Source organism: Rhipicephalus sanguineus, chromosome 6 (genome assembly GCF_013339695.2).
Source record: "Rhipicephalus sanguineus isolate Rsan-2018 chromosome 6, BIME_Rsan_1.4, whole genome shotgun sequence".
Lineage (NCBI taxonomy): Eukaryota > Metazoa > Arthropoda > Arachnida > Ixodida > Ixodidae > Rhipicephalus > Rhipicephalus sanguineus.
In genome coordinates, this window is record NC_051181.1 from 168,200,759 (window position 1) to 168,213,509 (window position 12,751).

Sequence of the window (12,751 nt, forward strand, 5' to 3'; positions counted from 1 at the left end):
TTCCGGTATAGAGCTTTCTTGCCTATTTAAAATTATTGTCTAATTTGCCAAGTATTTCTGCTATCGGACCCATGACAGGAGTGTCCCAGGAACATAAAAGCACCATTACTTTGACATGGTAAAAAAAAAATCACCGGAGTTGGCCTTCAAGCAGATGAAATCATTGGTTCTTGCAAATAACAGTGCATCTCTGATGTGTCGATATTAGGAAATACCTTTTAATAAAACACTATAAAGACTTTCTTTGGCTTTGCCTGTGTACTGGAGTGCTAGCTGTTGCTTTAAGGAAGAGCACAGAATGAAATTTCAGCAGAACAACTTAAACAATGATTTCTTGTGACTTAGCCATCAAGAGAGCAGGGCCTTTCTTCCATGGTGAATAGCAGCACTGTCTCAATTTTCAGCTTGAGCCACTTGAGTAAATCTTGATCTTGGCAAACAAGGAAGCGCTCACTGCCCGTAAAACTTGCTACAGATTCATCCTGTGAAAAACAAGATGCTCGTCAGTAGAGTAGCCGTGGCCACACAATAAGAGCAGCTCACCTGTCTGACCTGTATGACAAGGCTGGTGCCAGAAATGAAGGGCACCGAGACAACATCCTCCAGTCGGATGCTCCACTGGATTGCCCAGCCGCCCCAGGGTCGACATTTCTCCAAGAGAAACACGTGCCTAATAAGAGTATGAAAAACAGGGCTTGCACAGGCACTTGCTGAAAGGAAACAGTGCACAGCGAAGAAAATCTGTACAATTGTCCTTGTATTGTGTGCACAGATTCCGATTTGCAAAGTTGCAAACTAAAATCAGTACATTTTGCAGTCTCATGGAAGCCTACAGTGAAACGGTGGTATCGTATTCTCTCAAGTATGTCAAACGCTTTCTTTTCTTCTTTGTGATCAGAGAAAAAGGACATATTTTGTACATCTCCTCCTAAACCTTGCTGTCCCAAGGGCTTAGTTGATTTGTCAGGACCAATGTGACTGTGGCTACAGGCAGAGGTGGGGGGAGGGGTGGGGGGAGGGGTATGACGAACTTCCCTCTCTCTCTTTCGCAAAAGATGGGGTAAATTGGAGATCACTGCAAGAGGCCTGCAGTAGACATATGACGGTGATGATGATATGCTCAGCGACACACCATATTAATGAAAACTTTCCTTCATAAAAAGAACAGTAGGATCAAGTTAAACGGCAGCCTGCACAAAATGGTCATTCTTTTGATAAAGAATGCTTCCAAAGCTAGCTGAGATGTGCAGCTCTTGCCATTCTAAAGTCTTCCAGAGTTGTGGCTCACTCGTCTGCTCATTAATACGTAGTAGATAAGTCTGGCTGATGTAGATCTGCCCACATGACAATGGAATGGAGTAAACCACTCCGAATAAGCATTTTAAGAAGGCACATTTTAGGGGGGCCTTACACTGTACATTCATTAAACTTGAGCACAGATGCAAGGACACAACTCTTGCACCAAATCACAAAATAATCGGAGGGACGTCCTGTCTGCCTACAACCTTCTTGAGGTTTTGTAAAACCGAGTGCATAGATGGCATTATTTTAAATGCGAAGCATTTCTTAGCGAACTTCTGCGACTTTGAGCGTATCCATCCGTCCGTCCGTCCGTCGCTCTGTATGTCTGTCTGTCTGTCTGTCTGTCTATCTATCTAGCCGCCTACGACTTTGTGCTCTCCTGGCCGTTTCGTTAATCGGATGTATACCGAAATTGGTGTGTCATAACATGGCCTTATTGCGAACATAAATGACAGGCCATATCATGAAAATCATGACACGCATGTCATGAACAACATGATTTACATTCCACGGCCTTTGGGCTCCCTGGCCGTTCCGTTAATCGGATGTATACCAAAACTGGTGTGTCATAACATGGCCTTATCACGAACATAAATGACAGGTCATATTATGAAAATCATGACACGCATGTCATGAACAGCATGATTTACATTCCACGGCCTTTGGGCTCTTGCGGCCGTTCCGTTAATTTCATATATACCAAAATTGGCCCGGCGTGGCAAGAGTTCATGACAAACATAATGACAGGTCCTAACATGCAAATCATGACGCGCATGTCATGTGCAGCACGATTTACATGACATGGTCTCGGGGCGCTCGCGGCCGTTTAAATGAAGGGATGCATACGAAAACTGGTATGACGAGACATATCTGTATGACGAACATAACTGACACGTGGTAACATAAAATCATGATATGCATGTCATGTATGACATGATTTACATGCCACGCTCATGGCGCACTTGCGGCCGTTTCGCTAGATTGATAAACACCAAAATTGGTACTGTGTGATGTGACTTTTATGAAGAACATGAATAACAGGTGGTAGCATGAAAACCATGACATCCATGACATGTATGTCATGATTTACATGCCACGCTCATGGTGCATTCGCGTCCGTTTCGCTTGCGTGATATACACCAAAAATTGGTGTTACGCGACACGACTGTATGACGAACGTAAGTGAGACGTGGTAGCATGAAAATCATGACATGCAAGTCATGTACGACCTGATTTACATGCCACGCTCATAATGCGCTAGCGGCCGTTTCACTAGATTGATATACACCAAAATTGGTATTGCGCGATGTGACTGTATGATGAACATGAATGACAGTTGGTAAGATGAAAACCTTGACATGCATGTCATTTATGTCATGATTTATTTGCCACGCTCATGATGCATTCGCGGCCGCTTCGCTAGCTCGATGTACACCAAAATTGGTATTGCGCGACGCGACTGCATGACGAACGTAAATGAGAGTTGGTAACATGGAAATCATGACATGCAGGTTATGTGTCATGATTTACATGCTGCGCTCATTGTGCATTCCTGGCCGTTTCGCTAGCTTGGTATACACCAAAATTGGTATTGCGCGACGCCACTGTATGACGAACGTAAATGAAAGGTGGTAACGTGATAATGATGACATGCATGAAATGTACGCCATGATTTACATGCCATCTCAAGGCGCATTCGTGGCCGTTTCGCTAGATTGATATGCACCAAAATTGGTATTGCGCGATGTGACTGTATGAAGAACATGAATAACAGGTGGTAACATGAAAACTATGACATGCATGCCATGTATGTCATGACTTACATGCCACGCTCATGGTGCATTCGCGGCCGTTTCGATAGCTTGATATACACCAAAACTGGTATTGCGCGATGTGACTGTATGATGAACATTAGTGACAGGTGGTAACATGAAAAACCATAATATTCATGTCATGTATGGCATGATTTACATGCTCTACTCATGGTGCACTCGCGGCCATTTCGCTCCTTTGATATACACCAAAATTGGTATTGCGCGATGTGACTGTATGACGAACATATATGAGAGGTCTTAACATGCGAATCATGTTATGCATGTCATGTACGGTATGATTTACATGCCACTGTCATGTTGCGCTTCCGGCCGTTTTGTTAACATGATATACCAAAATTGGTATGGCATGACACGAGTGCGTGATGAACATAAACGACAGGTCATGCATTTATATACCAGAATATGCGTTTCATTGGCATGGTGTACACTAGATTGTGCATGCATGCGTGCATGGCAAACATGCGATATATGGTGGACTAGATGCCATGGCATGAATGATTTCATTTCGCTCAAAGACAAACAAGGCGCTCTTGCAGCTCTTTGCTGGCTGCTTCGCATTACATCAATTCCCACAGTGCGTGGGATCTGCTGAATTTTTTCATACCGCATTACGACATGTATAGATGGCATTATTTTTTATGCCAATCACAGAGGCTTAGCATTCAAGCTCCACGCTTTGCTCCTTGCAAGAGAGACTCGGCCACTTCAATGGCGACTTTGTTAGGAAAGCCCTTTGACATGAGGTGCAAGTCAAAACTACCTTGCATGAGATGTGGACGTCACTTACGGATTCTATACAATGACACATGATAGCTCTTTTGAAAATTTTGTGACTCAACAGGCAGCACATGGAAAATATGCCCAGCATACGTGGTTAGCATCAAAATTCAGTGGACCTTTCCTAACAGTTGCACTCGCCACCGTGTGTCCGTGCAGTGTACCACGGGGAAAAAAAAAGCACTAAACTCGGTCGTCTGCTTCAGCGGCATGTTCAGGATTGTTGTAACGCACATTGTTTGTCGCTTCACATGCCGTCTCCGGACAATGTCATGCTGTTATCAGTCATTCTTACATTGTGCTGGTCATCATAGGCTAAGGAATAAACCACATTGCATCTACCAAGGCATGTCATGCGACACCGCTGAAGTTAGCAGCAACAATGTAAATAATCCCTTCGCCGACAGCTCACGCGCCTTTCACTGTGTGCAGCGGGTTTGTAGCTGTGGAAAACGGCTTGGTCGTACCAAGCTTGCACAGAGCAAGCTCGTAATCCGAACAAATTACTCCTTGTATTGGAAGAATATCACGCACAAACGATCCTCTCAACTGTACAGATCTGTTGTGAGCGTGTTTTTGATAACCCACGTTTTCTCTAAGCTTTCGTCGTCGGACTTGGACTATATTTTTTGCATTGGAACAATTAAAAATATGAGATACGTTTCTTTCTTTTTACATTATAATGCAGTTTCTGATCGGAATGCCCTAACAGTGGTTCCAACCGGTAAGCGCACGAAGACGGGAACAAGAAGACTTCCAAATGATATTCACTGCGACACAAACGCAGTAAATTTCACTTGGAAGTACTAGCGCTCTGTGTGTCTTCTTGTTCCCACCTTTGTGCACTTACCGGTTTCATAATGTCACTGTACCAACTAGCTCGGACCCTGCCTCTGATTCAGTGGTTCTAAGTTCCCACAGCATTTCTTGGCCATATGTACATGTCTCTGTGAAATGTGTTGCAGTGCTCCTTCACAGCTCCCGTTCTGGTGTACCGCATTAACACAACTCACATGTATGCCATGCCTTTCTGCACAAAATGTGGTCCCTACTTAACGATGCTTGTTTTCTCGGATACATGGCCGTCGAAAGCAGACTTTGATAATTGGTTGTCGTCAGCCTGCTAGTTTTGACTATGATTCATGGGCACCTCTTTCCAAGCATGCACTTTTCTCGCCAATATTACACATTACCACATCTCGCACGCAATGCTCAAGTGATATTAGACAGTTTTTGCCGGTGACGCCTAGCTGTTGTGTCCCTACATTCTTTTCTGCTGTACCCGCTTTCTTCTGCGTGCTAGCTGCACCCAAGAAGAGTACAACAGAAATGAAAAAAAATTGCAAGTGTGTATGCTTGTGCACCATCTCCGCCTATCGCTTTTCCCTTTAATTTATAGCTATGGTTAAACATCACACCGAGTACAAAGTATGGCTTAGTGAGCTTTTAATTTATTTAACAAGACATTTAATAACTATTTTGGAGGCGTGATATCTTGGTAAGTGCCACGACTCCTTTGTTTCAAAGGGTCCCTAAATATGCCTGTAGAAAGCAGTAGAGAGATTTTCAGTCGTTATTCTGCGAGGCCAGAGTTACTACCGACAAAGCCAGGCATGGCACAATAAAACATGCCACTTGAAGCTGTTCACAGCGCATTGTGTGCAGAGGGTGTAAACCATCTTTCATGCCCTTGTCAGTTGATCTTCACATTTTTAGAGAGTGAAATGTGTACACGCTTCATCATATTCTTATCACAACGTGGAACATGTTATGGAGGCCGCATTGCCAGCGACATCACTCCCTCCTGTCTTTTTCAGGACCAAACATGGCCCGTTTCTTGTAACCTGTTCTATAATGTTAATAAACAGTTCCAAACCCATCACATGGTGTCAGAAGCAGGACCGAGATGACGATTCTAAGAGGACCATGTAGCAAAGAAGCGAGCACACAGGATGGCATCTGCAAAGTGAGTCAACGTAGTTGCGAAGGTGCAGGAGAAGAAAACGGCGGTGGACAATGGGCTGCGCCCGCCCAAGCCTCGGGATCTCTCAGCCCCAATAAGATAGGCTCCAAAGCTACCACTGGTATGCAACTGCGGTGCAACTGAACAAACAACCGCCGGAACTGCAAGTTGCCAACTTTACGACCGCAATCGGGTCCGAAGTGCAGATTTTCAAGATGTTCGCACTGAGCGAGGCGGAAAGCAAGGATGTGGAAGCAGTAAAGGTTAAGTTCAAGGAACACTTTACATTGAATATCAACCCCGCTTTTGAGCAGTACAAGTTAAACAAGATGAAGCAACAAGAAGGCGAGAGCTTTACAGGCTTCCTCACAACAGCGAGGTTGCAGGCTTACAAGTGCCAATTTGGAGACCTGACTGCAAGCTCCTGAGAGACCGGATCATCGTAGGCATTTCAAATGATGACGTTCGCCAAAAACTTCTTAGTGACCCAACCATCGAGCTAGAGAAAGTGATCCACTTGTGCCGAGCAAGTGAACAGGCGATGCTACAGCTGAAAGAAATGACGGCGAAAGAAAATAAAACGCTGGACATGGTGAACACAGAAAAAAAGAGGTGCCCAAGTCAGCATACAGACTTCAAAAAGCATTGCAAGTACTGCGGATACACAAACTGCAGAAAAGAATGCCCAACATACGGCAAGACCTGCACTGTGTGTCATAAGGTAGGCCTTATGACACACAGTGCAGCCTTGTCCTGTGCATTTCCTTTCTTGTGCTCGTGTTTGAAATTGCTGGAACCCTTCACTACTCGTAAGGTAGGCCATTTTGCTGCTGTGCGCAACTAAAAAAAAATTTTTAAAGATCAGCGAGCTGTATGTGCTGTGGAGAAGCAAGACAGCGATGAAAACTGGACACTGATGCACCCAAACAAAAGGCAAGCGGAGTGGGCACCTTCAAAGATAAAGATACCAACCACAAGCATTCTGTCATGGGGGAAGCCCAAGAATTGTGTGGTGTTAGGGAGCAAGACTGACATTTAATTAAGGTGACTGGTGCATCCACAACAATAAATCACTCCGTTGAGGCATAGTTGGCCTTAGTATTTATTCATGTTGTTTCTTCTAATGTACATTAGTTGTGAGTCAGCGCTCGTGTCATTACCTTCTTTGAACTTCGTCCTCATCCCTTTAGCACTGCAAGCGGTTCAAAAATTAACGATATCCACAATTACAAGGATTCATCGAAGCAACCCGTAACAGATGGGCTGTCAGAAGCAATGAAGCTATTTTGGCTATTTCGAGATCAACTTGCCATCTATGATGATGTCCTCTTCAAGGGCAACTGCATAAACATCTCCAAAAGCAGGAGGAAACGTCTGCTCCAACAGATACATAAGGGGACATCTTTGAAAAGGAAGTTGCATCAAGAGAGCCAAAGAAACAGTCTACTGGCCTGAAATGTCATAGCAGATCAAGGAGTTTGTTGAACGCTGCGCAATATGCCAAGCAAGCCAGAAACTGAAGAAGCCAATGCTATTCAAGGAAGTACCAAGTCTGCCGTGGGGAGATAGTCTCAGTGGACCTCTTTGACCACGTGCAAAAGTCCAACCTCGTGATAGTGGACAGCTATTCGGGCTACATCGACTTCAAATCGCTAACAAAGGGAACTGCAGCAGGGTGATTCCACGAGAGATCGAACATGCCTGTCCGGTCGATATTTTTGTTTTGCCTGGGTTTTTTATATGTTATGTGGGCACATTCAAAGTGCACGGAACCGAAAATTTTATTTCCAAGAAACACTCCCAGTGCGCCAAAAAAATATTTGAAGGTGGCGGTGCGGGCCTCCTGTTTTTGCTCACTGCAATGTTTTCGGATTTCGCGGCCGAATTTAATGCGAACTATAAATGATGTGTCGCAAATTCTTTTGCTGGTTTTAATACGCATTACTCTGAATTACATCCATGCTTTTTTTATGCCGTCCTCAAAAGGAAGAAAATGTGAAAAAATGGCAAACACGGCCGAAATCAAAAAAGTGTGCTAAGTATGACGTGCCTCGGCGCCTTTCCTCTTTCAAACAGAAACTTCAAAACATTGTCAAATATAGAAAATAGCCTTTGCAACATTTATACAGAAGATCATTTTCCTACGGGCAGCGTGAAAAAAGAAAAAAATAGTTAAAGAAGTGAGTTTTCTCAAAAAAGTTCATTTTCAAAAAATAAAAAAAAAAACTCCGGTCTCAACCTTGACGACAATTTTTTATCGAAGAGCGCTTATGTCAGTGAACACACGGTTTTAATATCATATGTCCTCGTTTGCTTTGTTCACGAGATATAACGGGCCAAAATGACTCTTCCTGTGTGTGCTCACTTCAGTGCGACTGATGGTTGTTATCAGCTTGCATTGTGCGTAACTCTCAGTTTTAATTATTCTGCTGCAGCAAAACCTTGCTCTGGTGGCTTTTCGTCAAGAAAAATGTGTTCTCAGATTTTATTTGCGTCTAGCGTGTGCGAAAGTGGGCTGCTGCCGCCCTCTAAAGGGCTAACATGTAAACAGTTTGCAGCCTGCAACCTCGCCTACAAGCATCAGAGGAAAGATGGGCACGCCTGTTCATCACTTGTTCACTGTCAATCACTTGTTCTTCCTGAGGAAATGCCTGGTCTACCTCATCGCGGTTAGATGTAGACAGGTTTTCCTTGAGGAGCGTAAAGCAATGCAAGCAGACTTCGCAGGTGTTGTGAAGATCCTCAGCCTATGACAGTAGCTTCTGGATGTAGGCAACAACAAAAAGAGCAAGGAAAAACATTTGCGCAACGAAAATGTTTTTCTCAGCAACCTCCTTTTTGTGAACGTGTGAATAATTGGCACAGAATACTCGGACGTAGCCATGGGCCGCGTGCATCGCATGTAGTGAATAGCTAGACCAAGTCGAAACATTTATGCTGAACGGTGCCGCACACATTATGTCACTTCTGCGCAGCTGTCATGAATGAGTTTCCAGAACTGCTCATGGTTTCACATTTTATGACCAAGGGTGCCTAAGCGCTTTGGGTTGTAATAATTAATTTGTAGGCCACACTCATTGTCAAAACTAAGGGTAATGTCCGTCTGGTGCCACCAATGACCTCTGCTGTCCTCGACATGGGAAAGCACTTTAGTAAAGTGTTGACAAAAGGTATTCCAAAAGGACTTACTTCTGGGCTAGTTGGTGCGTATATTGCTTAGGTACAGAAGACTGAGGCGCGAAATACATTTCTTGAAAAAGGGAGAAGAGAAGACAGAGAAGCGCTTCTCTGTCTTCTCTTCTGCTTCTCCCTTTTTCAAGAAATGTATTTCGTGCCTCAGTCTTCTGTACCTAAGCAATGTTGACAAAACATCAATTGGGCAGCTTCAGCCACTCATGGCTTAATCATGCCGCCCCGCACGTTTTCTGGCTGCTGAAACGCTGATGTAGACACAGGAAGACGTTATCTACGACGCCGAAAACATGTGATAGCGGGAAGTGAAATAAACAGCTCGGAAATGATTAAGCTAACTTTTTTATAAATGTTGTTTAGGCACAGTGTGCGTCGAATGGGGAAGATGGTTCGAGCCTACAGTGCACGTAATTGAAGGGAAGCAAGCAGGCAGTGAGAAAGCAACTGCATAACAGCGCGCCTGCTGATTGTGGTATTTAGTTACAGAGTAAGCTAGCCTTCGCTGCATACAGATGGTTTGTTTGGTGTGCAAGGAGAGTTTTGACAAACTCACCTAAAGAATGTGCTCGCGGTTTCTCGTGTGCTTCTGATTAGCGAATAATGGCGGGGTGAGTTGAGGTTGTAAGCTGCAAACTGCGTACACGTTAGCCCTTTAGAGGGCGGCAGCAGCCCACTTTCGCACATGCTAGACACAAATAAAATCTGAGAACACATTTTTCTTGACGAAAAGCCACCAGAGCAAGGTTTTGCTGCAGCAGAATAATTAAAACTGAGAGTTACGCACAATGCAAGCTGATAACAACCATCATCAAGTGAGCACACACAGGAAGAGTCATTTTGGCCCGTTATATCTCGTGAACAAAGCAAACGAGGACATGTGATATTAAAACCGTGTGTTCACTGACATAAGCGCTCTTCGATAAAAAATTGTCAAGGTTGAGACCGGAGTTTTTTTATTTTATTTTTTGAAAATGAACTTTTTTGAGAAAACTCACTTCTTTAACTATTTTTTTCTTTTTTCACACTGCCCGTAGGAAAATGATCTTCCATAAAAATGTTGCAAAGGATCTTTTCTATATTTGACAATGTTTTGAAGTTTCTGTTTGAAAGAGGAAAGGCGCCTCAAACTTAGCACACTTTTTTGATTTCGGCCATGTTTGCCATTTTCTCACATTTTCTTCCTTTTGAAAACGGCATAAAAAAAGCATGGATGTAATTCACAGTAATGCGTATTAAAACCAGCAAAAGAATTTTGCGACACATCATTTATAGTTCGCGTTAAATTCGGCCGCGAAATCCGGAAACATTGCAGTGAGCAAAAACAGGAGGCCCGCACCGCCACCTTCAAATATTTTTTTGGCGCACTGGGAGCGTTTCTTGGAAATAAAATTTTCGGTTCCGTGCACTTTGAATGTGCCCACATAACATATAAAAAACCCAGGCAAAACAAAAATATCGACCGGACAGGCATGTTCGATCTCTCGTGGAATCACCCAGCAGATGTCATCAAAACACTGAAAGGTTGATTTGCAACACATGGTGTACCAAGGCTGCTCGAATCCGACAATGGACCTAGCTTTTGAGCAAAGGAACACCAAACATCGAGTCCCAGACACCCACAATGGAATGGATTAGCTGAGAGAGCAGTTCAAGTGGCAAAAGACATCCTAAAGAAAAGTGAGAGAGATGGAACAGGCATAAATAAGGAATTACTAAACATGTGGAACGTGCCACGAAACGAGGAGCTTGGCTCACCAGCACAAAGGCTCTTTAGTTGTCGAACCAAGACAACACTGCCAGTCAGCGCAGAACTTCTGAAACCTGAAGTCATTGACAATGTACAAGAAAAGCTCAAAGCACCGCGCACGAGGCAAAAGGCGGATGCAGACATTCATGCAGCACCAGCTCCCGAAGTGAAAGAAGGATCCAGAGTCAGAGTGTTTGACCTTCACTGAAGATGCATCCCAGGAACAATTGTCGGAGGCACACCTCACCGAAGTACTCTCATAGTGAAGACGGCAAGGGGGAAACCTCAGACGAAACATGTCTTCATCAGGCCTAGCAAAGCAGATTTGGAAGACTGAAAGATTGCAGTTCCTGCTGTCAATCAACCACACCCTGCTGGCCAGAGAGAAATGGACTCTCCCCCAGCCAGTGGGACAAGCAAAGGGGAAACCGACCCTCGTTCGACAAATGGGTACCGAACAACCGTAACAAGAGCTGGAAGACTGGTGAAGGCACCAGTCAAGGCCGTACCCAGAGATTTTTTTCGGGGGATGTTTGTGTGCAGAATGGCTAACTTTGGCAATTGGTGGCCGCTGTGAAGGCGTGCAAGTATTTTAGTGTCACCCAAAAAGTTAAAGCATGAAAAAATTTCGGGGGGTGTCAGAACCCCCTCAACCCCCCCTTAGTTACGGCCCTGGCACCAGTATGAATGAAAGCCTAAAGCAAACAAACAAGGGCAATGTAACGAAGACAAGTGACATCACTCCTTTCTGTCTCTCCCAGGCCCAAGCATGGCCCGTTCCATGTAACCTATTTTATAATGTTAACGAACAGTTCCAAACCTATCACAGAACACAGCATGTCAGTCGACCTCCTCATCTTGATGGAATGATGTCACTAGGACAAGCCTGTAGTGATCACGGTACAACTACACATTTAAAACACATAAGCACATGCACAAAATTATGCGGGTACACGGTAGGATCAATGTTAAACGGAGGGCGGCTTCCTCTTCTCCCATGTGCCCGTGCTCTCTCTTCCCACAGGGCCTTACAGGACCACCAAGGGCTAGCACGGCACTGCATTTCACGGAGAGGTCCATTTAAGGTCCAGGAAACAAAGATTCTAGGCAGCAACAAAAGCGTCACATCTCAGCTAGCTCTGCAATCATTCTTAATAAATAAAAGCACTCAATTGTCAATATATATAAGTGCAACTTCGGTAAAGGAATACTAAACAAAATTTTTGCGGCCAAGATTTACATCCAAATTGGAACACTGGGTGCTGAAATCTGTAGACACAAACTGCTGTGTCTAGCGTCCGCACCGTGAACTAGAGGAGGTGATGGTTCATGCACCGGAAACGGACAGGCCAACAATCACAGATGTCACCTGCATCTCCCATTGCAGTTCCCAGAACCACTACGAACGGCACAGGCAGCGCTCCTGGCTGGGTTAAAGCCCCTAAATGGTGGGGCACGCCTTTGTGTAAGGGCTACGTAAAGGAGAGGCGGAGAAAGAAAAGTAGCAGGACAGCAAAATTCTGCATGCGCCACAGTGAATGTGGCGTGACAGCTCGCGCTGCCGTGCAGCTGCCGCACGTTGACAGTCCACCAAAAAATACAGCCAACTGTTCAAAAATACGTGAAATAAAGTTTGTTTATCAGAACGGTCACGTCTTCCAAGTAGAACTTATGTTTCTGTCAGTTTTTCCATTTTTGTTCAGCATGTCATGACCAGACAGTCATATTCGTCAAACCCTCTTACCCTCCCATGCCAATTTTAGTCTACACCAAGCTAAGGGTGTGATCACGAGAGCACCCAGAGGTAGGCGGCTAGATAGATAGACAGATAGATAGATACGTAGGTAGAAACGCTCAATGTGCCTGAGGTTCGCTAAGAAATGCTGTGCATTTAAAAAAATCCGCATAAGACGAACCGCCTAACCAGTACTCTTC

The 12,751-nt window shown here is 44.4% G+C and overlaps 1 protein-coding gene across 1 annotated transcript in view; it reads right to left on the reverse strand.

Moving 5' to 3' along the window:
• Positions 1-266: 266 nt before the first annotated feature.
• The window catches only part of LOC119397704 (intermembrane lipid transfer protein VPS13A), a 1,038,245-nt gene continuing 1,025,760 nt past the window's right edge, over positions 267-12,751 (reverse strand). The window contains exons 78-79 of the mRNA XM_037665124.2: positions 544-670; positions 267-482 (exon numbers count right to left, since the gene is read on the reverse strand). Coding sequence (XP_037521052.1) covers positions 342-482; positions 544-670 — 268 coding nt within the window. The 3' untranslated portion in view covers positions 267-341. The remainder of the gene's footprint in view (positions 483-543; positions 671-12,751) is intronic.